A 26,376-nucleotide genomic window follows, 5' to 3' on the forward strand; every position below is an offset into this window, starting at 1 on the left:
GTTGTCTGGGGGTGGTGACATCTTTAGGGGACGCTGAGAAAATTGGGATAATGGTCAGGTCCTGGAGAGCTAGCTGTATCATTTGTTGTCCGGTCTCTGTGTAATGGGAAAGTGTAGAGCTTATCTGAAGTCCTAGCTGGAGTAGTCTGTGAGGCTGGATAATCTCAGCAGCTTTGAAGTTGTTCTGGATGTAGATTTTTTTGGGGAAACTACAACAGAGGCATTCTGAGAGGCTGGATCACCTGGGCAACTTGCCTTCATTGGTGTCTGGTCCTTTTTGTCTGAAAATACAGACACTTTTAAAGGTAACATATATATCTGCATTAACATAAGTATGGAGTGCCTGGTATGCTCAAGTCTGCTAAAGATGATTTTCTGTTTTATGTTTGAGCAGGTAAAAGACATCTGTTTAAAAGTCCATTTGCTGAATCAAAATCTGTATATTGGCAAAATTCTCCAGGTGATTATGAGACCCAGTTCTGAGTACTGGAGATGTAGACACACTCATCAGACTCATCTCTCAGATGCATTGCTGGTTCCCTTTATTGACTGCATATTTGGAAGGACAGACACTGAAAATTCCATTTAATTTCATTATAGAAAATATAAAATAAGCATCTTCTACCTCTCAGAAATACATAGATTTGAGAAAAGAAATTAAAGTCTTATCTAAGTGGCTGTTTTTATGACAAAAGGAAAATACATCCCTGTTTATTTAACCTTTTTTTGTTATTTGTGTGTGTGTGTGTGTGTGTGTGTGTGTGTGTGTGTGTGTGTGTGTGTGTGTGTTTGTTTGTACCACAGCACACATTTGATGCTACAGGACAACTTTCAGGGATCAGTACTCACTTTCTACCTTGGCAGTTTGGGGTCTCTCTTATTTTTCCAGACTATATGACCCCCAAGCCAACTCCTTTCTCTACCTCCCATTTCTGTAGGACTGCTGGGATTTCAGAGGTCCACCAGCACAGCTGACTTCTCATGTAGGTTCTGGGGATCTAACTCTGGTCATCCTGCTTGCACAGCAAGCTTTTACCTTCTGAGTCACTTCTCCAGCCCTTCCTTCTTGTTTTCAACATAATTGCCATGAAGGGACGGTCAGCCTGGTTTCTTCCAAGTCTGTGCAAAATTGGTCTTTTACCATGTTTGTAACTCAGAAACATTCTTTCTCAAACGAATATTTATTACCCAACTGGTAGTACCATATCTATACCCATAAAGTGGAAAAATACTAATTCTTTTGGTGTTTTGCTTTTTAAAAAAAGACATTCTTAAAATATATAGGTTAATTTAATCTAGCAGTTTCCATAATCCCAAGTCTCTCAGCAGCTATGGTTGTTGTATTATAGCATTTAAAAAATTTAAAGTCAGGGGTTGGGGATTTAGCTCAGTGGTAGAGCGCTTGCCTAGAAAAAAAAAAGTCAACAAAGCACCATACAGGATCCAGACACTTGTATGTTTTTATTATTACATGTCTTATTTTTATATTACTTCACTCTCTTTAAAGACTTCACTTTATTATTTTCATACTATTTTTTAATGACTGTATACCCATTACCTTTTTTCTTCAGCACCTAAGCATATTAAAAATATCATAACTGTTCAAAGGTGTTTTGCTTTTGTTTTGGTCTGGACCTGACTTTTTGTGAGTCTGCAGCCTTCTCTGTGTGAGCCAAACCTTAAAACCTCAAATGGCTGGCTAGGTTTCCTCTGAATGGCTGGCTCTGCCTCCTCATCGAGAGCCTCACCTCATGCTAGGAGCCGCATTTATTGCCTCAGCTCTGAGAAGTTTCTGTGTTTGAAATGCAGCAGGTGTTGTTACCTAGGATATCAGCTGCTCAAGTACTCTGCTGCACAGCAGTCTTTTAAAGGAGCTGTGTCTCTGTATGTCATGAGCAGTGAGTCTACCCGAGAGACTGAGGTCGCCAGAAATCTTTCTCAAGTCTTATGTGGATTTATGTGCCCCATGTTGGGCACCAAAAGTAGCAAGCTTTCTTGTTGCATTTTCTTGGACTGCTAGCCTGGAGACTTATTATGAAAGCTTGACCTTAGCTTAGGCTTTTCCCCAACTAGCTCTTATAACTCAAATTAATCTGCTTCTTTTAATCTATGTTCTGCCACATGGCTTTTACCTTTCCTCAGTACAGCATGTCTGACTTGCTCCAAGTCTGCTGGCAAAATTTGTGCACCTAGATTCCTCCTCCTCCTCTTCCTCTCTCCCTGGACATCCCACCTATCCTCTCCTGCCTACTTATTGACCATTTAACTCTATTAAACCAATCAAAAGGTACCTTAGGCAGAGACACATCTTTACAGTGTAATAAATATTCTGCAACAGGGCTCCATCTATGCAGCTATAAGGAAGCCATCATTCATCTGGGTGCAGACCTTATAGTGCGACTGCTTAGGGTCACTCAGACTCCTGTCTGTAACCCCTCAGTCATTCTCTGTAAGCAACCTTAAGAGACTCATTGGTTCCTCAGGGTGAGCTTTGGCTTGTATTTGAGACCTTAGGAGTAAATGTTGCCTAGTATCCCCAGGGCAGAAATTCTTGAACTAGATTGACTCACTGTTTAAACGTCTCCCCTTAAGATCTGTCCACAGCACAGAGGCTGATGACAGATGTGGGGTAGGTGGATAACAGTGTATACATACTGAGTTGCTTCCACATGTGGCTGGCATGCCTCTTCTACAGGCTGGCATCCTCTCCTGATGGCTCTTATTTATCCTGTTTTCCCTGTTTGATTTAAACTGATTTTAAACTAGGTACTTCAAGTCTAACCCCCCCCAACCCCACTTGTGCTGGGAACCTAACCCAGAGCCTTGTACTCTACCACCAAGCTAAACCTTCAACCCCCTTTCCAGTGCTGTGATTTGGCCTGTGGCCTTTCTTCTGTGTGGCTTGGGTAACTTCCTTTGGATACCACAGTTTGCTATGAAATAAAGAATCTAAGAGATGAGATTGAATTTTTAGAATGTAAGGACATTTCCAGCAGAAAGGGTAAGATGAAAGACCTTTACCTAGGAGTAAGATCATTTGGCTAACCTTGAACCCAAGAAAGTAAACGTGTGTGTGTGTGTGTGTGTGTGTGTGTGTGTGTGTGTGTGTGTGTGTGTGTGTGTGTGATTATACAAAGAAACAGGTTTGTCTGATTAAGGCCAATGCTATTCAGAAGAGAATTTCACCTCAGAGGGAGGTGAAAGATTAGACAAGGCCACTCTAACCCACAAGCTACATTAATAAAGAAAAAAACAAAACCAAAAAGCAACCCACACTCCTGTGGGGTGAAGGCACTGCTTTTGGAACCATCCAGCTAAGGAATAGAGAGCACCTGTGGCTTATGATGCCCAAGCCTGGGACTCTGCCTGTTTCCTGTTGCCCTTCCTCTTCCCTCCTGCAGTTTCTATAGCAATTGTGGGGGCAATGTGAAGGATTTTCTTCCTTCTTTGGTATCCTGGGTATTTTTCCAGCTGCTATCTATGTTCCTGCTGGCTCGAGGAATCATCCCAAGGGCTTTCATCCTGAGGCATTTATGCAGATTAAAAAAACTCAGATGTAAACGTTTGATTTAATAACAGAGAAACTGGCCGTTAATTTTGGATGTTGTCTTGACATTTCTCTTTGCTAACCACCCCTCCATCTCATCCTCCCAATGGCAGCTTACGTGCCAGGCACTGCACCTCCCTCTCGCCCTTCTTGCCAGGTCCTCAGGTCTCCCGTCTCACCAGCTATATTGCGGGACTGAGACCGGGAAGATTGAACCCGCTGCTCAGGGAAATGCAAAACGCTACCAGCCCGGGACCAAGCCCCGCCCCTCTCGCCTAAGGCCCCTCCCCTCCCCCTAAATCCCCGCCCTAGATGACGCCCAGCCTCTCCCCCTAGGCTCCGCCCGTCGCCTTAAGCCCCGCCCTTCCCGCTCGGATGCGGCGCGCTCGGTGACGTCCCCAGACCGGAGTCCCGACCTCCCTTCCTCGCCGTGTGCTCGCCCTCGGTTCTCCAGCGCAGGCCTCCAGGCTCCGACTCCGGTGGCGGTGGGTGTGTCCTTACTTTGCGTATTTTGCCACTCGGGAATTGTTCCGCACGCGGCCTGCTGGCCCGCAGGCGCGCGGGACTCGCCGGGGCACTCTGCTGAGCCCGCTTCACCGGCCCGCTCGCTCTCCGTGCCTCTAAAATTCTGTCACTCCGCGCTTGGTTCTGACTGTCGCCGGACCCGGAGGCTCCGCGCCTTGCGGGTGTGCAAACCCAAACGCGCTTGCTTCGGTGCTGGTGCTGCGGAGGGCTGTTCTGTAAGACAGCCGGAGTTAGTTACTTTGTAGGCGTGTGGCGTCCAGTGCATTGTGACTCGGGTCCCCGAGCATTTTCTAGTCCCTCGCTCCAGCCTAGCAGGAGTTGAGGGTCGGATCCAAGGGTTTCTAAAAGTTCGTAAGATGAGTGTTGACGTTTGCGAGGAAGCAGCATTCGTCCTGACTCTCAGAGAGGATAAGCAGAGTTGAGTTGAGGCATAACGCCGTTTGGTTTCTGATTCAGCAGCCAATCAATTAACTGATGAAACAGCTCTGGACAGGTGCCAAGCAGGAGCAGGAGTCACTTCTGTGGGCCCGTGCCATAGCGGAAGTTGTAGTAAAAATGCTAGAAGCCTCTCCAGCATTTCTGTACATACAGTAGGAAGGTTTTGTTACCCAGTTACCTTCACTAGGTAGCAGAGCTAGGGTGACCAGAGGCTGCGTGCCCAAGGACCTCTTGCCCCAACACCGAGAGCTGTACTTTGAACTCATGTCTTTCCGACTGCTAGAGAGAGGCCTGAGTGTTCTAACTGCTCTGACCACTCCTCCACAGGTGCAGGCCTGGTTGGTCTCCAAAGTGACTGAAAAATGCAGAAGGACAGTGGCCCCCTGTAAGTGCCCAATGCGTAGGAATAGAATCACCGGGAGCTTCTAAAACCAGAGCACGTGACAGGAGCCTTCAGCCTGGCACAGCCTAGGGGCAGCATGGGTTGTGGCATGATCCCTGGACTAGTGGCCTGGGACCTGGATTTGAATCCAGCTAGGCTACTGGCTAGTTCTGTGAGTAGGCATGTCCCTCAGCCTGGCTTTATTTCTATCCATACAGTGACAGGATTTGCTGGAAATGACCCTTTTGTCCCAGGCAATAATTTAAAAAATTACGTTGATTTGTGTGGATGCATTTGTGCCATGTTGCATGTGTAGGGGTCAGAGGACAGTGTTGGTTTTCTCCTTCTGCCCTGTAATGTAATCAAACCCAGACTGCCGGCCTTGGGGGCACATCTTTACCAATCCTGAGCATCACACTGGCCCCACCCCGTGATTTTGTGCTTCGGGTTTTAAACTTGGTTGGCACTGGCGTCTCCCTTTTGCCATTTCAGGGTGCCTTTACATTATCTCGGCTTCGGCTATGCAGCCCTGGTTGCTACCGGTGGGATTATTGGCTATGCAAAAGCAGGTAAGCCTTTCCTGTTACTTTTAAAATGGTCATCTTAGTCCAGTGAAATGTGGGTCCCCGGGGTCCTTGAAGCCTAATTTTGCTTGACTCCGGTTTGTTTTAGGTCCCTGAGTGCAGCCTGCATAGTCAGACTCCTGGCTCTTCCTGCCCTGGCCTTTGGTTATCTGGTCAAATTGAGCCAGGCATCTTTCTTTCTTTCTTTTTTTTTTTTTTTTTTCATTTTTTTTTTTTTTGCCTGTTTACATACAGATAGGCAGAGGTGGTAGTGATGGTTGTTATCATCCATTGCCATACACCAGATCCCAATGTGCGCTCAGCTCCTCAAGTAGGAAACCTCTTGTCTCTCTGTATTATCTGTGTAACACCAGCCTCAAACCAAGGGCTTGTGTGGGGCCAGACAAACACTGTATTGAGTCATACCTCCTAAAGGAGAGAGGGCAGGGATGGTAAGACCCTGACTTCTCTGGAAGACTCCCCAGACTCCCCCATGCTGGGAACCCTCTGGCTATAATCCTCTGGGAACTCTCTTTTGCAGTTTTCCTCTGCAGGGGAGGGGGATCTTGTAGATTCCATATGTAACGTCTGACATGACAACCCAGATGTGTGCCTGTTTGCTTCCCCAGGTAGTGTGCCATCCCTGGCTGCTGGACTCTTCTTTGGGAGCCTAGCAGGCCTTGGTGCTTACCAGCTGTCTCAGGATCCCAGGAACGTGTGGGTTTTCCTAGGTAGGTCTGCCTCAAGCTCTGCAGCTGTGTTCGGCTTGGCGGTGAGACTCTGGTGGGCATGTGTGGCAGGTTCTTCTTACTATAGGTCACCTGCTTCTGCCAAGGTATAGGTGGGTTTCGTCGTGGAGAACCCTGGATTGTTTCCCTTCTGTATACAGAATGCAGAAGGGTTTCATACAGCATGGATTTAATTTTCCCAGCGAGATTTGTTTTAAACTGGACTAGACAGTGTGTGTTAACTATTGAGGTTTCATACTAAAGACAGCTTGCTTGAAACGTAGAGAGAAATCTCACACATCCCACAAGGTCCTGAGTCCATGTAACCTTTTCCCCATTGAACGTCTCTCCCCTTTTATAGTCAGTTAATTGTGTAAGACACAGACCTTGCCTTTGGGGACCATTCAAGTTCACTGGGAAGTCGGGTAATGTGACTCTGTGGAACTGTAGATAAGTGCCCTGGTGCAGCCCCTGGTGGGGAGGGGGTACAGATGATGGCTTCTTACGGTGATCTTTGGCACATTTTTCTTGGTCTCCACCCTGGTGCTGGCTTTTGCCAGGGGTGTGGCACCTCTGTGCCTCTCATACCCACACGTGCATCTCGAACCCTCTCCAAGGTGTCACGGAGAGGACTCTGCACACTGGCTGTGGGATAGGAAGGGAGGCCCGCTGTGGGCTATCTGAGGGGAGGATGAACTGGGCTGTCAGTTCTTCCCAACAGCTTCCTCATGGTTTGGAATGCCTGGTAGACCGCTTCTGCCCCTCTCATCTCAGAATTTTGCTCTCAAGTGATCCCACGTGTGTTTGATTGAAGAAGCCGCAGCCACTGGTGTTGGTTACAGCCTTCAGCTTCCAGGCCATCCCTTTATCCATTTCCCTCTTCCTCCAAGCGGCTCTTCTTTTTTTTTTTTTTTTTTTTTTTTTTTTGGTTTTTCGAGACAGGGTTTCTCTGTGTAGCTTTGCGCCTTTCCTGGAGCTCACTTGGTAGCCCAGGCTGGCCTCGAACTCACAGAGATCCGCCTGCCTCTGCCTCCCGAGTGCTGGGATTAAAGGCGTGCGCCACCAACGCCCGGCACCAAGCGGCTCTTCTATCAGGGCTTTGGCTCCTGAACTGTGAGCTGTCTAGGATCCATCATTTGTTTGCATTTTTGTGTAGGGTCTCTTCTGTTGTGGGATCCTACACATAAAGTTCACATGCCGTCAACTTTGACTCCTTTAGAAAAGGAAGGAGCTCTGAGCCCACTTCCTCTTAAGTCCCTGGCTTTCCCCTCCCTTTCAGGAGCTTTTCCTCGTTTCTTCCTCTCTCAGACATCGTGGGTCCACTCAGTCTTCATTTTTGTTCCCTTGACTGTAGAATGCCGCCGCCCGCCCCCACCCCCACCCCCACCCCCACCCCCAGTCTCACAGGCCCCTGTGTCTGTACAAACCTCGCTGTTCGCTTTTCAGCCTTTGTTTTATGGGCCTGGAAAGGTGGGTGGGACTCCCTCCTCCCCTGCATGTAGGATGTGCTGATTTTTTGACTTCTTTTTCTCAGCTACATCTGGGACCTTGGCTGGCATCATGGGGATGAGATTCTACAACTCGGGGAAATTTATGCCTGCCGGTTTAATCGCGGGTGCCAGGTACTTTACACTCCATCTCTCTTTACCCAGACAGGGGTTAGTTTTTCACTCCAGACGCTTCATACCGTCAGAATTCGCTCACTTCAGTGTGCCTGATCCTAGACTTCAATCCCCATTCTTTTAAGGTTGTATACAAGTAGGAAAGGCTACACAAGCCTTTGTGGTTGATTTAGCACTTAAGTGTGTTCATTCATTGTAGACATGATCTTGGATTTGCTCTCTGGACTGTCCTAGACTCGCCTGCATTATTACACTGTCACAGCCTCTGTCCAAACCCTTGGGTGTGGCTGCATGAGACTGTCCGTTTTGGTTCCCTGTTGCTTAGTTATTTGAGTGTCCTTTATTGAAAGTTTTGCTAAAAGAAGTCACCTGTGGTGTCCTTTTCCTGATGACTTGTTTTTTCTTAACCAGTTTGCTGATGGTTGCCAAGCTTGGAATTAGTGTGCTGAGTTCTCCCCATCCATAGTAGCCACACCCCTGCTTGGGCTCATGAAGAATTGAAACTCTCCAAACGTCCACATTTATAATGTCTGAAGGAAAAAGTGCAGCATATTTACATATCCTGACATTTTACAAAGATCCCCTGAGCACCCTGAGGTAGATGAGATTTCACCCGGGTGCCGGGTGTTGAACCTGAGACCAGCTACTAACCTTCATGCAGTTTCATTCTTGTGTGATGACATCTCACCTTTCTGTGCTAGTAAACAAGGGGTGCAATGTTGGGTGTCAGCACACGGGGCCCCAGAGCCACATGTCCTGCCCAGAAGTGTGTGAAACCTCTTGGTGACATTTGTGATGTGGGATCTTTTGTGTAGGTCTGCTATGAAATTATGTCTCAATGAAATACCAGTGAAAATAAAGTTTGCTATTAAGAACAATTCTCTGGTGTCTCCTTTGTCAGAGTGTCTGGGATGTAGCTTGAGATGTGGATGGCAGGACAGTGCAGAGCTGTGAGGGGATCCTGTGAACATCATAGTTAGGGATTCCCCATTTGAAATGACCAAGGAATTGTTTGACTCTACATTGCCTGGAAGCTTGTTTTAAAAATTATTTGTGAGCCAGGTGGTGGTGAAATACACCTTTAATCCCACCACTTGGGAGGTAGAGGCAGGCGGGTCTCTGTGAGTACAAGGCCAGCCTGGTCTACAAATTAAGTTCCAGGATAGCCAGGGCTGTTACACAGAGAAACTCTGTCCCAGAAAAAAAAAAAAAAAAAAAAAAAAAAAAAAAATTGTGGCTCATGCCTGTAATCCCAGCACTCAGGAGGCAGAGCCAGGTGGATCTCTTGAGTTCCAGGCCAGCCTGGTCTACAGAGCGAGATCCAGGTCAGGCACCAAAACTACCAAAGAAACCTTGTCTCGTAAAACCAAAGGGAAAAAAAAAAATGTGAATTACGTGGATATAGTGGGACATGGTTATAGTCCCAATACCTTGGATGGAGAAGCAGGAAGATCATGAGTTCAAGGTCATATTTAGTTTTGTAAGTTTGAAGCTAACCTGTGCTATATGAAACACTGTCTCAGAAAACAAAAACAAAACGAACACACACACAAAATCCTTTGAGAATTTCTAAGATAGGACTGTAATGGAAACGGACTTAATGTCACATCTGTGCTTAAGTGTCTCGAGAGCAGGCTTGGTGTCTTCAAATGCAGCCTCCCTTTGTAGCCTGAGCCACCTACCTGTGCTCACCACCTTGCATCTATCTTCCAAGTGCTAGAATTAGAGATGCAACTCCCATCCAGCTCATCCTTAAACATGATTTTGAATATCTGCACCATGTTCATAACATAGATAGGATATGTCTTGACATGCATGTCTTTTTTTTAAGGCAGGATCTTTCTATATACTCCAGGGTGGCCTTGAACTCACAATTCATTTTCCTGAGTGCTGGTGTTACAGGTATGCTGGTGTTAGAGGATTTAGCACTCTTGAATTGTAATGCCCAGAATTCTGTGTAGCCGACCAGGGTACTGTATTCTGGACTGCATGCTTCTGTAACGGAGCACTGACTCATTTTCTCATCTGAGACCCCAGGTCTGTTTTCACGGTCTGCTGTAGAGTCTGCTGTAGTGAAAAGACAGATGCTTGATGATGATGTCTTAAACACTTTAATTAAATCTGAAATGATTCGGTGGCTCCTTGTCATAATGATTGCCTTCCACATGTAGTTGTACCAAACCCATGGCGTTAAAAAAACAACAACAAAATGTTTACGATTGAGTGGTGTGTGGTGTAGTTGTAGTCTCTGGAGAATCAGATTTAAATAATTTAGTTTGAGATCTGGTTATACCAAGTTGCCCAGGCTGGTCATGTTCATTTAAGCTCAAGTAATCCTGCCTCTGCCTCCCAAGTACCTGGGACTACAGGTGTGTGCCACTATTCCCCGCTGGAATATTGTTTGTGGTGCTGAGGATCAATTGTAGGGCCACGCATGTGCTAGGCAAATCTTAGCTATACATGTATGCTTTTTATTTCATTTCATTGTGTTTTTTGATTTTGTTTAGCAGTGCTGAGCATTAGACCTAGAGCCTCATACATGTTAGGCAAGTATTCTACCACACCTCCATCTGAGCTGTACCCCAGAGCTTTGTGTCTGCCAGGCAAGCGCTCTACCACTGACCAGGCTTTTGCTGATTTTGAGGCAGGGTCTTGCTAAGTTGTCCAGGCTGGCTTTGAATTTGTTGTATGGCCCAGACAGGACTTGAACTTACAATTCCCTTGCTCAGATATGGAATCATTGAAAATGTCCTTTAATATGTATGTGACAACAAAATTTGATTCAGACATAAATACAAAAATAGCTCTGGAGGAATTTTAAATGCACAATTGCTAAATGAAAGTAGCCAGTATAAAAGAGTTATCATATTCTGTGATTCCAGCTATGGGGAGTTCTAGAATAGAACAATTAGAGATATTATGGATTCTAGGGACTGGGAGTATGAGTTAGTGTAGCTTAGCATGTATGAAGCCTTAGGTTCCATCCCAGCATAGGAGAGGAAAGAAAAAGGCAAGGAGAGGGAGGGAGGGAGGGAGGGAGAGAGGGAGGGATCCCACAGCAATTCAAGATATGATAATAGGGAAAGTTGGGGGAAGATGATGAAGGGTACCTGGGAACTCATACTCTAAACCTGAAACTGCCACAAAGAAGTTAAAGCAACAACCCCTGAGAAGGACTCATCCCTTACCAGGGACGCTTGCACACGTATTTACTGCTGCTATACTTAGGATAGCAAGGGTTGCTTGCACACATATTTACTGCTGCTATACTAACGATAGCAAGGGATGCTTGCACACGTATTTACTGCTGCTATACTAACGATAGCAAGGGATGCTTGCACACATATTTACTGCTGCTATACTAACGATAGCAAGGGATGCTTGCACACATATTTACTGCTGCTATACTAACGATAGCAAGGGACACTTGCACACATATTTACTATGGCTATACTAATGATAGCAAGGGATGCTTGCACACACATTTACTGCGGCTATACTTACAGCAAGGATATGAAACCAGCTTAAGATAACCATTAACAGATGAATGGATAATGAAAATATGCTGCAGATATGAAAAATTAAGTTATAACAAAAAATGAAATGACATTCTTAAGAAAATGGATGGATCTAGAAAGTATAATATCAAGCAAGGTGGCCCAAACACAGGCTAAAACTGCATGTACTTCCTCTGATGTGGCTCCTAGCCTATAATGTGTACATGTATGTATGCAAAAAGGACAAGGGTTGATAAAGTCTACAGACCTGGAAAAGAGACCAAGAGAGGGCATTATTAGGTGAGGAGGAAGGGTAGGAGTGGGCAGATGGGACACAACAGGGAAAGGAGCAGCAGAGGGGTGGGGGAGATGGGAAAAAGGAGAGCCACAGAAACACAGTCTTCAGAAATGTCATAATGATACTGAACATATTATATGCTGATTAAAAAATTAAAAAGATGAAAAAAATAACCACAACAAACTGGACCACAGAATATAAAGTTTAATAGTAGAAAACCACACTAGTTAACCATATATCTATTCAGAGTCCATGTTTCTCAGAAACGCCAAGGAATTTTTATTAGCATTGAGACAATAAAATTGTACAAATACACATAACCACCAGGACTAGGATAAATTACTATTTCAAGTTCAACATTTTAAACATGTAAAATATGAACAGCTATATCTTCTATACAAAAATATATGATTTGATAATAATGTGCCTCTGGGCAATGCCCACAAAACAATGTCAATTATATCAGCATCTATTACAAAGCCATAAATACATAAAAAATATCAGCAGGCAATAACATTATTCTTTCAAAAGAATGTACAGTACTAGTCATGTCCAGCCCAGCAAGTGGCAGGTTTAAAGTAGCCCTACCTTCAAAATATCTATTTTTAAAAAATTTAGTAATAAAAACTAAGAAGAACAGTGGACTACATGGAACCTTGCCATGGCAACTGAGTGTGTTTGCCCTGTGGCTGGAACATGAAGGTCGGAACCCAGTTAGTGACCTGCAGCGGCACGCGTTAGTCTGGGGACCAGCTGGCACACTTCACCTTTGTGTCTGGTGGGAACACAGAGACAGGCGTTGGGGAGTGAGAGGAACAAGCGTCAGATACGGGGTCAGAGATGACGAAACCCTGGCGTGATTGATGTAGAACTTACTCAGCTACAGAGTCTCACAGTCATCATGAGAGTTCAGTTTGTCAACGGTGCTAAAATCAGACTGGCACACTCTGCCGATCTCCAGAGGCTGGAGAGAAGTTTATTTTCTGCTAAGATGTACTGCTAAGATGATCCCATTCACCCATCTCGTCGTTCCACATGTAGAAAACCAAAAGGTAGTTAGCATCTTTCTGACATTGCCAAGGTGGAAGGCAGAGCTTCTGCCAAGTCAGCCCAGAAGCTTGCCTCCCACTGGGCAAAGTGAGCGGAGACAAACTGCTCAGGCCATTTGGTCTCTGCAGTGACCAGAACCTCAACAGCCTAGGCTAATAGGCAGCAAGCAAGAGTGAAACTCTGTGCCCTTACTTCCCAGAGTCCTATCCTTAAAAGCTTATGTACTTATCTAGGAATTTGTAGATCAAATACTTGATACTTTGGCAAATAGTTTATTCAATACTCTGTAAAATCCTGCTCGGAAGTCTCAGCATGGCGCCGCACCAGCACTGCGGGCCACGAGTTAAGAGAACGCATTGCATGTCCCGGAAAGAAAATGGGAGCGGACTTCTGCTCTCGGAGGTACCCACGGTCGTGTGTTTCCTGTGGAACTCAGTAGAAATGGACTGTGTAGACGTCTCCCAGGATCAGGCCTTGACAGTCCTCTGCGGAGCAATGCGGCAGGGTTTCCACCACTCCTACCGGGGGCCTCCGTACTTCGCCACCCAGTCTGTCCTCCCGTGCACCGAGGGGACTGGCTGTGTGCGGTTCACAATATTGAGATTCTTTGCTGTGGGATTGTAAGTTCGTCCTGAAAACTGGCCTCGGCTAGCTTTTGTGTTCCAGGTGTATTCTGAAAGAAATCAGAATTTCATTTATTTGGTTATCGCATTCAAAATAAAGCCACTCATCTTCATTTTGTAGGGAAGTGTGGATTTATCTTTGAAAGCTGTGGAGCAAATGTGAAGGCTTGCATTTAGTTTTCTTTCTTTTTGTGGGGGGCAGGGAGCAAGTTTTTGCTATGTAGCTCAGACTGGTCTGGAACTCACTATGTAGCCCAGGCTGGCCTCGGTCAAGGTCAGTTCAGCTTTCCTCTCCCAGTACTGAGTACAGGTGTTCACCATCATGCTAGCTAAAGCAAAAACTCTAGTGGAGTATTACACGGATATTTACTAGAATTTTCCAGAGTGTAATGATATGTCATGCAGATGCGGCCACTCTTAGTTAGATAGCTAAATGGGAGTAAAATGGCCAGGAGACATTTGTGGTTCCTTAGTGAGCAGAACTCAGTGTGGTAACTAATCTCACACCATGGTTATATCCTAAATAACATTCACACATGGTATCAGCACTAAAGACATACTCAAAAGGGTGTGGAACTCAGGCTTCATGGAGCTGTACACATGAAGTTCTGTAGTCTTATTTTTTTTTTTGAGTGAAAATGTGCTGTCTAGAATTTAGATTTCTCTTAATATTTTTAAAAAGATATTACTATATAGCTCTGGCTGGCCTGGGATTGACCATGTAGACCAGGCTGTCCTAGAGCTCCCAGAGATCTGCTTGCCTCTGCCTCCTGAGTCCTGGGATCAAAGGTGTGTGCTATCACACTGGGCTCTATCATTTCCTTTTTTTCCCTTTTTTTAAAAAAAAATATTATTTATTATGTATACAGTGTTCTGTCTGTATGTTTTGCCTGCACACCAGAAGAGGGCACCAGATCTCATAATAGATGGTTGTGAGCCACCATGTGGTTACTGGGAATTGAACTCAGGACCTCTGGAAGAGCAGTCAATGCTCTTAACCTCTGAGCCATCTCTCCAGCCCCTCTTTTTCTTTTCTCTTCTTTTTTCTCCCCTGTCCCTTCCTCCCTCCTTTTCTCCTCCCTCCTGTCCTTTCTTCCTCTCTCTCTCTTTTTTTAGTACTAGGAAAAGAAGCCAGATATTGTGCATCTAGATAGACAAGAGCTCCACCAGTGAGCCATAACCCAGCCTCACAAACATTGTTTTTTTTTTTTATTGTAAAACCATGGGTGATAACACAAACCCTTAAAGAGCAATCTTTTTTTAAAGATTTGTTTTTGTTTTATGTGTATGAGTGTTTTGCCTGTATATATACATATATATGTAGGCATACCATGTGTGTGCAATGCCCAGAAAGGTCAGAAGGGGGTGTCTGAATCCGTGGAACCTGAGTTACAGGCAGTTGTGAATAGCCATGTGGGTGATGGGAATTGAACTTAGGCTGTATTCAGTAATTTTTAGAGGAGCCCAAATCTTTAAGCACAAAGCTTATTTTATTCATATATTTGACTGTAATGATTTGTGAGAGAGGCTGGTCCAATGTTAGTCCATGATTTGAGAGAGATTTAAAATTTGTTAAACATTTGATATCTGAACAAGCTGAAACTGGTTAAAGATCTCCACGAACCAAGGCATAAATCATTATCCAGGGGACTAGAATGTCTTCTTCAGTTCCTGCTCACTTCCTGCTGCGTCGGACTTCACAGGCAGTCTGCATGGGGAGGGTACCAGTCTTTGCACTGGATTGACCTATCTTTTGACACTGTGCAGCTGCTGATGCTCTTGGAGTAAACTCAGCGTCAACGCTGAGATGCACCGGGCCATTTCATACCTTCCATAGCTATGATGTATTCGCTGGCCTGGTTTCCCACCCTTTCTTACACTGCACCGAGATGTTAAGAGTGAAGGAGAAAACCACATGAGCCTGTGGTCTACAGGTGTTGACCTCCATGTACATAAGCAAAGCTCTGGGCCAGATTGGCATCCTGGCTGCTATATTTGGGGTTGTGTGTGTGGGGGGGCATGCTGTCAGTGGTCTGGCAGGTCACTTCACACTGATCTTACTGGGCTCAAAGTGAATAAGCTGCCTAACAAAAGTCAGGGCTATGTATCTAGAAGGGCCAGTGAAGGCACCCTGTTTTCCAGAAATAGCTGTAACCGTTGGACTATGGAAATCTCAGGTAGTGAGCTAATACACATGGCCTCAGGTCCAAACGGAGCCATGAGTGGAGTACAGAGCCCGTGCAGGGGTAGTGGAGAGGAGGCTCAGAGAGGCTGAGGAAACACCGGGAAACCGACTCACAGGCCCTTCCCAGAGGCCATGGAAGCAAGAGTTGCGGGGTGGCGGATGCTAGTTGGGCAGGAAACCCAGAGATCCGGCTTTTGTGACTTGTCACCTATGCTTGCGGTGGGCTTCTCAACAGTCCAGGTGCGGGGGTTACCCCAGTGAACTCCCCAAGCTCAACTTGGATGGAATCACTTCCTGGATCTGAGGCTGCCCTCTCTCTCTGGGCAAATGAAAGAGACTCCTCAGGAAAATCACCCCGCCCTGTGGTTTCTGTGGGTGGCTGCATACACAGGCCACGCCCTCTGGTCTTGCTACTGTCAGGCAGGGGATGATGAAATACTAGGGGCTTTGGAAGGAGAGGTTAAATGGGAGAATATGAAGACATTAGTTTGATTTTTTTTTTTCTTCTAAAACTTGAGGGTGAGGAAGGAGGGCAGAGGGAAGTTATGAGGGGGAGAGAATAGTCGAGTAAATACGGTAATGACCTGGTGGCAGTGTTTTCCTAATGGGTTGCATGCAGCACTTGGGAGGGAGCAATGTTTACTTCTTTTTTTTGCCTCTCCTCCTATCACCACCTCGAGGGAAATCTGATAAGCAGAGTAAACGAAGAGATGAAGAGTTATGAGAGCAATTTACTTAAAAAGGGAAAGCAGGAATATGCATGGCAATCTCAAGACTGGATACAGAAAAGCCGTACGTAGTTTCATTTTTATTTTTAATTTTTTAAATAAAAAGACCCACTCTCAGTTTCTAAAAGTGAGTACCCAGATAGCGAAGTACTTCTAAACATCACGTTTTGCTTTTGATATTAAAAATGGATGTTGAGTCACAATAAATGACTCACTGTAAAACTGGCCTAAACTTCTGAGGCTTCCTGAAATCCACGCTGTCTATAATGTACTTGCTTACATGGGTGCATATTGTTTTAGAAGACAGACATTGGAACAATCATTTTGTTTGGGACAGATAAAGCGAATGAGTGCCTGTGGAAGCAGCCTCCTGTGAGAACAGGTAGAAGCGACCTGTTGCCCCTGCTTTCCCTCTTTCTGGCCGCCTCGGTGGTTTGTCCTGTAAAAGGTGGGCAAATCTAAGCAGCCATGGAAGCGTGAGGGCCTGGATGGGCAGCGAGAGAGCATTTGGACTTAGGAATAACAAGGAATCCTAAACCAAACTTTTGATCATCTGCTTTGCTCTCGCATTTTAAATGCTTCACCGAGGTAAATCTATTTTAAATTCAAATAATTTAGAGAATGTTATTCATCATCAAATCTGGGAGGCTCAGAACCAACACTTCCAATCTCTCTTCTCTCTCTTACTACACAACCCAGAAAGGCTTCAGATCCTCCTGCCTCAGCCTCCTGCGTGCTGGAATTCGAGACAAATACCACTGTGTCTGGCTTGTCACCCTTTACTTCTGGAGCACACCTCTGCATGTGGTCTTCATGCCTTGTGCTGTGAGAGCACAAGCCGACCCCAGCTGACCATGACCTCAGAGGTGGAGGGAACAACCGTCCTGTCATCTGATATTGCTTCTTTTAACGAAAGCCGGGGGTGGTGGGGGACTATGTCACGGATCCCCCCTCTTAAGCAGAACCCCCGAGACTGCACCGCAGGATAACTCACAAGTAAACCGTATTTGTCAAGATTTTGCTGTATATGAGCATCAGGCAGAAAGCTCTCAAGAAACATCTTCTCACATCTCACTCTTAGGAGGGGATCAGCTAGTGTGTGTCTTCCCTGGCTCTACTAGTTCTGTGGCCTTGGGTAACATTACCAGATGTCAGCTTCCTCATCCTCGAAGGCAAGGGTGAGCATGGTACCCACGCCATTCACTCTAGACCGCTCTTGAAATCACTAGGTGTACGAACTGTATTTTTGTCACAGCCTGTCTCGCGTCACTGCTGGACGCTGCTGTGTCCTGCTGCTGTCTGGTCGCCATAGCCCCAGGGCAGTGCTGGGCACTCCAGGCTCCTCTGCCTCACTAGCTGCTCCTTTGCTGCGCTTCTGAGCCCTCCTCTTTCGATACCCCTCTCCTCACAGGGCTCTGTGCCTCTTCTCTCTCTCTCTCTCTCTCTCTCTCTCTCTCTCTCTCTCTCTCTCTCTCTCTCTCTCTCTCTCTCTCTCTCTCTCTCTCTCGCGCGCGCGCGCGCGCGCTTGCCACTGAGCTAAATCCCCAACCCGCCTTCCTTTCTCAATGCTGAGCTCCCTGGGGTCTATTCTGGGGCCAAGCCCAAGGCACAAACTATTGTGGGAAGGGAACCACTTTGAAGGGTTAATAATGTGAGAGACTAATTTAAATGTCGGACCTCCTAATCTTAGAAGGGCCAGCCTCTTCCAGGACGAAACCTCAGGCTGTATCAGGAGATCACTCTTACCGGAAGCCGTCACACCAAGAGGTGCCAAGTGGATCCTCTGGCCAGCAGACCCCACTTCTTTCTTGAGAAAGGAAGGCGTGTATCCTGTCTGGTTGTAAGTGGTGTAGCTTCCAAGGTTTCCTGCTGATGCATCAGGGGTTTGGGTCAGAAGGAGGCTTTTAAGGTGCTGTAGAGTGACTTTGAATACTACCCTTCTTACTTCAAAATACTGGTTTACGAGCTACTGTGTTCCAGGCACCATGCTACACCAGTCACAGAAACTCTCACTCCATCCCTGGAACAGGCCAGAAGCACTATTTTGATACCCCTGTGGTTCTGGTAGTGAATGACTTGCCTGAGCTCCCACAGCTGGTAAAGAACCGAGCCGGGATCTGAACCCTGAACACACTTAGGCTTTCGGATGACACCAGTTCTTAATGGTGTGTGTGTGTGTGTGTGTGTGTGTGTGTGTGTGTGTGGCAGAGCGTGGGGGGGGCAGAGCGGGAATGGGGTAGGAGGAGGGGCTAGAGCCTCTGTGTTTGTAGCCTAGGTGACCGGATATTAGCAATATTAGCATTAGCAATCTGGGAGGAGAATTGTTGGGGGGAAGGAGGTGCAGAGGAGGATATTCAGGCCAGGATGAGGACGTTGGCTTGGAGATGAGTGACATCCACAGGATGTGTCATCAGTCCTGCAACTGTTGCAGCTGTACAACTTTTAACACTAATGCATTTATGCAAGTACAGTGGCCTACACTGAGCAGACTTCTCACCCCCAGTTCTCACTAATCCATCCTGTTACTTCCAAAGGCTGGCCTGATACAGTGTACCTGAGGATGACCTTGAACTTCCGATCCTCCTGCTTCTACTCTCCTGAGTGCTGGGATTACAGGGGTATGCCACCACACTTGACTTATGATGTGCTGGGGCTTGAACCTGCAGCTTCATGTATGTTAGACAAGCTGAGCTAGGTCCCCCAAAGCCTCAAAAGACTTGGAAGGAAGTTCAAAGCCACGCTCATATCCCTTGCTCACCTCCTCTTCACCATGGCAAATGCAGGAACTACTGGATGACATAAGCACTAGGCAGAGCTACGAAATGATAACTAAGGAAAGATTATCTCTTCCGTCCTGCAGATGGAGAAACTGGCTAAAACAACTAACTAAAAATAAAACAGTAGCACAATGGGAACAAGGCAGCTACTAGAAGCCATACGCTGGGCAGCTAAACAATGGTGTCTTATTACCAAGACTTTATTAGGAATAGACAGGCCTGGCAATCAATTCTTAAGTTCTTTTGGATTATTATGTAAGGTGTCTGTTTGCGGCAGCATTGGATGTTAGACTGGAAAGTTTTTAGGCTGGATGCTAGTCATTGGCATTTGTTGTGGAAACCACAAATGTCACTCCCACCCCGAAATCCACCCATTCTTTGCAGTTGATTATGGATGTGTAAGAAAAGGGACACCAGAATTTGTTTTCAAAATCCTAGGAATATTAGTCACAAAACAAGAAATTCTTCTCTACCTTCAATAGAATGATTTTTGTGATTTCTAGAAGTTGCCATAACTAATTTATGGCATAATTGGGAAGGCAGGCAGGGAGGAAGACACTCTGCACAGCTCAGAAAAAGCTGCTTTTCCCACCAGCCCTGACCTGACTAAGCAGGTCACCTTGGCCTCCAGTGAGAGGACTAGGCCTGAGGCCAAGAACCGGTGATTCAATAGTCAGCTCATTTACAGTGCCCAGAAGTTACCTTGTGGGTCCTCTAGCTTCTCAGCAGACTTTTCAGTGCATGACAGTTTTTCAATCGGTTTAATTATGCTTTCTTCTAAAAGAAGGTGGGTGAGAGAAAGAGCCGCAGGAGAGTGTTAAAGGAGAGCAGAGGGAAAATGGGTTAGATGGTTAGTGGAAAGATCCAGAAAGAGCTCTACAATGAGAAATGTCTCCATGTGCCGTGACAGCTTCCCTGTGGTGCTGCTGACTGTTAATTACAACATCAAAACCATAGCACCGTCGTTTGAACCGATCTCTATAACTCACAGCCTCTGGAAATATTCTCTGGAAATAGCTGAGATGAAATAATTGGATGACAGAGGTGTAGTCTGGTGCTCCAGCCTTGTTAAATGGACAAGCTGAGTTCTTAGAGGGTCTGAAGAACTTGTCAGAAGTCTGTAAACTAAAGTTCCTCCCAAACTGGAAACCCAAACCACACTTATGGCAAGGAGTCTACCATGCGGGAGGACTGACTAGAACTTCTAGATTGTGGAGAGTTAGAATGTTACAATCCAGAGCCAATGATCTTTGTCTTTTTTTAGTCCATTTAAAAGCCATTTATTGCTCACCCCCAGTGTCTGACCTAACATCCTTTGAACTTAACAAAACCTATAAAATGTATTCTTCCCAGATCACAGGTGTCTACCAACCCCAAAGCTAAGATGTCATCAATAGCATGCGAGACTTACAGAAGAGTTCTGTCCCCCGCCTCAACTGCCACCACACAGACAGACAGATAGACTGACACAGACAGACAGACAGACAGACACACACGCATGCACGCACGTACGCGCACGCGCGCACTGTTCCCATCAGTGTATTTGGCAAATGCCTTGACTTATGAATTTCTTCTGTAACTGATAAAAATCTCATGTAACACTTTTAGGTTGGAACATGTTACCCAAGGCAACCTGAATTTGTTTCCCAGCCATGGTTACTCCTATGTGGCTCAAGAATAAACTAACTCTTCCTTCATTTGAAGTGAGAGCAGAGTTTTATGTGAACAAGTCCAGGGTGTTGATGTGACATCAGAGCGTTACTAGACAGTTCATGTGCTGTAACCACCATCATCAAACTTTTCTGACCAGTTGTGATAGTTTGAATGTAATTGGCCTCCATCATCACATAGGGAGTTGCACTATCGGGGATGTGGCTTTGTTGAAATAGGCCTGGCCTTGTTGGAGGAAGTGTGTCACTGTGTGTGTGTAGGGGGACTTTGAGGTCTCCAATGGTCAAGCTACTCCCAGTGTCACAGTCCACTTCCTGTTGCCTGCATATCAAGATGTAACCAGCACCATGTCTGTCTGTACACCACCATGCTCAGCACCTTGATGATAACGGACTGAACTTCTGAAGATGTAAGCCACCACAATGAAATGGTTTTGCTTTATAAGAGTTGCCATGGTCATGGTGTCTCTTCACAGCAATAGAAACCCTACTATTCACATTTTTAAGAACTCAATACTTTAACACTTTTCAGTTGATATCTAAAATTTTTCATCATCATCATGGACATTATAAAACCAATTTTATCTCTCTTTTAAATGAAATCTAAATGTCATAATGAGTAAAAGTCCATCAACACTGATGGAAAAGCACATGAGCTAGCACCTTTTCATGGGTGAAAATTTCACATTCATCTCTTACCCCTAAATCATACTTTAGCTTCCAGATTTATCCAAATAGAACTTTCAGCTTAAAAGTATAAACCCATCACTCAAAAACTGTGTATGTTAGAAAAAAATGTAGATATCTGTAACCATAGTAAATACATTTTCGATATTGTTAAATTATAATGGTTCATTGCATACAACTAATAAAAAAGATAAATATTGTACATTTTGATTACTAGGCATGGGAGGTAAATATTGTTGGGAGAAGTTTAATGAGGTGTGCTCTTTTAAGTTGTCTGTGTTCCAGGAAGTGAGTGAGTGTTAGAGGAGCAGGTGAAGCTCAACCCTAGCTCTCTTCTCTTGTCTTGATTTTCACTTTTACCGACAGAAGCCTGGGGAAACCTTGTTGATGGGAAGACTTTGCTGAGAATCATTTTGTTACTCTTCTCTGCACTGGAGATTTATGGACCATAATTTGTAGTGCTTTATGACAATGGTTTCTAATTCATTGTCAGCAAACAGTTCAATGATGTTCTCTTTTAATTTTCTAAATGCTAAAGACTAGAAACCTCTAGACTTTGGAGGGGAAGGTAATGTGTTCTCTGTGTAGCCCAGGATGGCCTCAAACTCTAGATCTTCCCAGTAGCCATCCAGCTTTCATAAGGATTAGCTCCCCATTCATGAGGGTTACCTCCTTTTTCAACATATCTAACTGTCCCTTTGACTGGTACCTTGAACAGTTTTATTCAACTTAGCCAAGGAGAAGTCTTTTCCATTTGTGAAGTGGGGGAACTAACATGTGGCTGCTAAGAAGGCAGAGCCACTTAGGAAGGACCCTGGATGAGGGGCTGACAAACTGAAAACCATCGGTACTCAAGAATGATTTGGATAATTTTGCATACCCTGTTATCCCCTAGGGTCACACAAATCTCCACTGGACAACAATGCCTGTGGTATATTTACAACCAAACATCGGATATTGATAGGTTGCATGTATCTGTTACCTGCATTATTCCTCTTGAAAGCAAGATCCGCCCCCATGGATCCCAATGACTTGGGAAACAGTTGATTGTTCCAAGCGTGTGAGTTTATATCCTTGCCACTGGCTACCAAAGACACATTCTTGGGGTTCACACCTAAAAAGAACAAAGCAGTCATTTTCAAGGTTAGAGTGTAAATGTGAACTCAAAGGAAGATATGTTTAAACATAGTCTAGACATCCTGGGGATGGGAGGCTAGGGATAAATGTAGGTTAAAGCATAGCCAATGTTTGCTTCTTTTAGTGAACTCTATCAGGGTCCTGAGCCCTGAGAACAAACCTAGAACACTGACAGCATGTACTTCACCACCTGTAATATACATAGCAACAAACACTTGACACTCCTGTGAAATACCTCATAAATAACAAGGAGGAACATTTTCCTGCAAAACCATGATCTCTCTTACTTGCTTCAAATGCATATTGGGCCCGACCCTGGGTAAACAGTTGGCATATCAGGGAAGAAATTTGTGCCCTGGGACTCAGGGAAACCCAAGAAGTTCTTACTATAGGACATAGCAAAGACCTACAGAGCATCTCCTGGGGTTGAAAGGGTGTTGAAGATGCACTTGGGAAGAGGATGGTTTTTGTTTTTTGGCTTTTTGAGACAGGATTTCTCTGTGTAGCCCTGGCTGTCCTGAAACTCATTCTGTAGACCAGGCTGGCCTCAAACTCACAGAGATCCGCCTGCCTCTGCCTCCCGAGTGCTGGGATTAAAGGTGTGCGCTACTACCAACCAGCTGCGAAGGGTGGGTTTTATTATGTTTTTCTGACGTGTGAAATGTCAGTTCCGTCTTGGGCTTTGTGCTATCGGTCAAAGGGAGTCTTTTGAACATGTTTCTAAAAGGTCTGAGCACATCCTATGTCTGTTTGCTTTTGACTGATTATTACTCAGCTAAACTGGAATGCGGACACTTCACAGGGTCTAAGCCTGTGGGTTACAAGCCCTTTTCCTAGCTAACGCTGATGTCATCACTGGTGGAGTTAGAACTGTTCCCTGGTAGGCGGAGCTTCCCCCCTCGCACCCTGACTTCCTACGGAAGACTTCCTGTGGATGAGACATAAATAGTGTTTCTTCTGAAACCAGAACTACGGAGCTTGAAGAGCACGTGGTTGGTTCTCGGAGGAAGCACTAGCTGAGTAAATAGCTTCCCTTTCTTACAGGACTAACCCCTGTGGATTCAGCTTCTGACAGAACACTTACAAATGGAGCTTCCATGGGCAGTTACCTGACGAAGAAGATGTAGTACGTGAAAGGGGAGGGACAGGGCTGACAGGAGGAGTCAGGAGCAAGGAAAGGTTAGGAAGGAGCAAGTTTGAGCAAGGCCAGCCTTGGACATGTATGAAGTGTCATATTTTTATACAAACTAAAAAAAAAAAATTGAGATTAAAAAGGAAGGTGCAATAAAATACATTTTTTTTTGTATTAAAAAGTTTACTCAGCCAGGCATGGTGGTGGCGCATGCCTTTAATCCCAGCACTCAGGAGGCAGAGGCAGGCTGGTCTCTGTGAGTTTGAGGCCAGCCTGGTCTATAGAATGAGTTCCAAGACAGCCAGGACTACACAGAGAAACCCTGTCTCAAAAGAAAAAAAAGTTTACTCAAAAGGAAGTGTGGTCCTGGGGAGGTGGCTTAGTGGGTAAACACTCTCTGTACAAGCTGGAGGACCTGGATTTGGGTCCCCAGCACCAAGGTAAAAAGCTGGTTGTGGTGGTGCACACTTGTAATCCTAGCACTAAAAGGTGGGCTTAGGAAGGTTCCTGAGCCTTGCTAGCTAGACAGTCTAGACAACCTGTGAGCTCAGGTTCAGTACCTCCAAAAGTAAGATAGTGAGAGAAGATACCCGATGTTGACCTCTGGCCTTCACATGCGCATACAGAGGTACATGCACCCGCACAAGCATGGACATATACCACACATCCTCACACAAGGAAATGTGAGTGGGGGAGATTAGAAATCTCTTTCAGTGAACATAGTGTTCATAAACATTATTCAATGAAGGATGGCTTATGAATATTCAAATTCTTTTGTTAATGCAGCATGGCAATAATCTTAAATAGGTACATTTTTGCTCTGAAAAATTTCTATTTATAAAAGTGAGCATAGTGGCACATGGCTTTAACCCAGAATTCGGGAGGCAGAGGCAGGTAGAACTCTTATGAGTTCGAGGCCAGCCTGGTCTACAGATGGAGTTCCAGGACAGCCAGGGCTGTTACACTGAGAAACCCTGTCTTGAGAAACAAAAACAAAACAAAACAAAAACAAAAAACCCAAAACCAAAACAAAGAAAAACAACCTTTATATAAATTTCTGTGCGTTCCAATAATTAAAATCATTTGAACAAAAAAAAAAAATGGCACTCTAATTAAACTGTATTTTACAGCCTGTAGGATGTCTTGAACCATGTAGAATTTTACTCTAGATTTCAGGGGGGAAAAAAAAAACGTGTTTTTTTGTTTTGTTTTACATTTCCTTTTATTTTTGTTACAACTACCTGTAACTCTACCTCCAGGAGTGATCAGTGGGAGAGAGAGAGTTCCACAGAACAGGATTTCAAAGGTGCTACGGAATGAGTCGTTCCAGTGTCCGGCAGTGGTGACACTGGCTCCTGAAGCGAGTCTTAGCTTTCGGGTGACACCAGAGGGCACCACTGAGACTGAGACAGCATTAGTGTTTTTACTACACACTTTATCTGTGGTCACCTTTCAGTAATTAAGAGCCTAAAGTCCCATTATGAGCAGTACACACCGACCCTCAAGGCCTCACTCCAAGTGCACACGCTGGTCGGTAGCGGGTCACACCTACAACACTCACATCTTTTTCCTGAAGGCCAGTGCTACAGATCCATCAGTCCTCGGATGAGGTCAGGCTTTCTGGCAACCATAGGGGACAACTGACTCCTGTAATCCTGAGGGTTGATCTAAGGCAGCGGTTCTCAATCTTCCTAATGCTGAGACCCTTTAATACAGTTCCTCATGTTGTGGTGACCCCAACCATAAAATTATTTCGCTCCTACTTCATAACTAATTTTGCTACTGTTATAAATCATAATGTAAAGATCTGATATGTAACCCCAAAGGGGTCAAGACCCACATGTTTGAGAACCACTGATCTAAGACTTTTCATGTACTTGGCTTTAGAGTTAAAAAGTAGGCCCTCAATGTATTATTCTTTTTTAGTTATAAAGATATTCAATTATAAAAATAATTATGGAAGTTGGGCAAAGTGGCGCATGCCTTTAATCCTAGCACTCAGGAGGCAGAGGCAGGTGGATCTCTGGGTTCGAGGCCAGCTTAGTGTACAGAGTGAGTTCCAGGACAGCCAGAGCTGTAACACAGGGAAACCCTGTCTCGAAAAACCAACCAAACAAAAACTATGAGTCAATATAGGCACCAACAATGGTCTTCTCTCCTGTCCCTTGTCTGCTAATTCAGAGTCACTGGTTCAGACCAGATAATCATAAATGGTTGTCCAAATGCCTGAACTTAACCCAGTCTCATCAAGCCTGAGGGGAGATCTCAGGACAGAGTCCAGCCTGTTCCAGGCTCAAGTTTAGTTATAAACAACTCTTCGTCATTGAGTCCAATTCTCAGGTCTCGTTTACAGCTGTACTTCCCATCTGAAGTAACTTGTGGCAGCTGTTAGGTCTTTCTTCACAAAAAGGAAGTGATAGGACATATTGGACGGCTTGACCTATATTCCTAAAAGCCACATTGGAAAGTGGAACATGAAAATGGGGGTGCTTTGAGCTCCTAGTCCTTTGCCAGTGACTAACGGTAGGTCATTCCTACCATCAGAGACCACTAAACTTTATTGAAATGTCCCTTACATTGTTTTTCTTCCTTTTGGTTTTTTGAGGGTTTTACTATACTATAACCCTGGCTGTCCTGGAACTCAGCCTGTAGACCAGGCACCCACCTGCCTCTGCCTCCCAAATGCTGGGGTTAAAGGCACGTGACAGCACCTCCTTACTTTGTATTTTTTTCAACAGGGAGTAGTCCCCCTAAATCTGTTCTGGGATGCCTACTGCATCCAAGCTT

At 45.1% G+C, this 26,376-nt stretch overlaps 2 protein-coding genes across 19 annotated transcripts in view; one reads left to right on the plus strand and one right to left on the minus strand.

Moving 5' to 3' along the window:
• Positions 1-3,883: 3,883 nt before the first annotated feature.
• Positions 3,884-8,683, plus strand: LOC102923264 (transmembrane protein 14C). 2 transcript variants are annotated; one of them, XM_006972795.3, is made up of 6 exons: positions 3,884-4,036; positions 4,838-4,895; positions 5,385-5,461; positions 6,085-6,186; positions 7,718-7,805; positions 8,217-8,683. In XM_006972795.3, the coding sequence occupies exons 2-6, from the start codon at positions 4,873-4,875 to the stop codon at positions 8,269-8,271; spliced, it is 345 nt and encodes a 114-aa protein (XP_006972857.1). In that variant the 5' UTR covers positions 3,884-4,036; positions 4,838-4,872; the 3' UTR covers positions 8,272-8,683. The 2 variants fall into 2 exon arrangements, with proteins under 2 accessions (XP_006972857.1, XP_006972856.1); XM_006972794.4 differs by having other exon boundaries at positions 3,897-4,032.
• A 4,223-nt stretch (positions 8,684-12,906) lies between these two features.
• Positions 12,907-26,376, minus strand: part of Mak (male germ cell associated kinase) — a 53,156-nt gene continuing 39,686 nt past the window's right edge. For 3 of the 17 annotated variants that reach the window (XM_076573208.1, XM_042278391.2, XM_076573213.1), the window contains 4 exons: positions 22,303-22,434; positions 19,666-19,740; positions 17,933-18,052; positions 12,907-13,323 (listed from right to left, as the gene is read on the minus strand). In XM_076573208.1, the coding sequence (XP_076429323.1) occupies positions 13,169-13,323; positions 17,933-18,052; positions 19,666-19,740; positions 22,303-22,434 (482 nt within the window). In that variant the 3' untranslated portion in view covers positions 12,907-13,168. Of the gene's footprint in view, positions 13,324-16,042; positions 16,145-17,932; positions 18,056-19,665; positions 19,741-22,302; positions 22,435-26,376 lie in introns of all 17 variants that reach the window. The other 14 variants (XM_076573212.1, XM_076573211.1, XM_076573215.1 and 11 more) reach the window with 6 other exon arrangements.

This window comes from Peromyscus maniculatus, chromosome 5 (assembly GCF_049852395.1).
Source record: "Peromyscus maniculatus bairdii isolate BWxNUB_F1_BW_parent chromosome 5, HU_Pman_BW_mat_3.1, whole genome shotgun sequence".
In the NCBI taxonomy this organism is placed as follows: domain Eukaryota; kingdom Metazoa; phylum Chordata; class Mammalia; order Rodentia; family Cricetidae; genus Peromyscus; species Peromyscus maniculatus.

Bases quoted from the DNA above. Each gene is read 5' to 3' on its own strand.
- LOC102923264 (XM_006972795.3), top strand. From the start codon at position 4,873: ATGCAGAAGGACAGTGGCCCCCT. The intron at 5,462-6,084 runs GTAAGCCTTTCC...TTGCTTCCCCAG, and splicing joins TATTGGCTATGCAAAAGCAG to GTAGTGTGCCATCCCTGGCT. The intron at 7,806-8,216 runs GTACTTTACACT...TTTCTTAACCAG, and splicing joins GGTTTAATCGCGGGTGCCAG to TTTGCTGATGGTTGCCAAGC.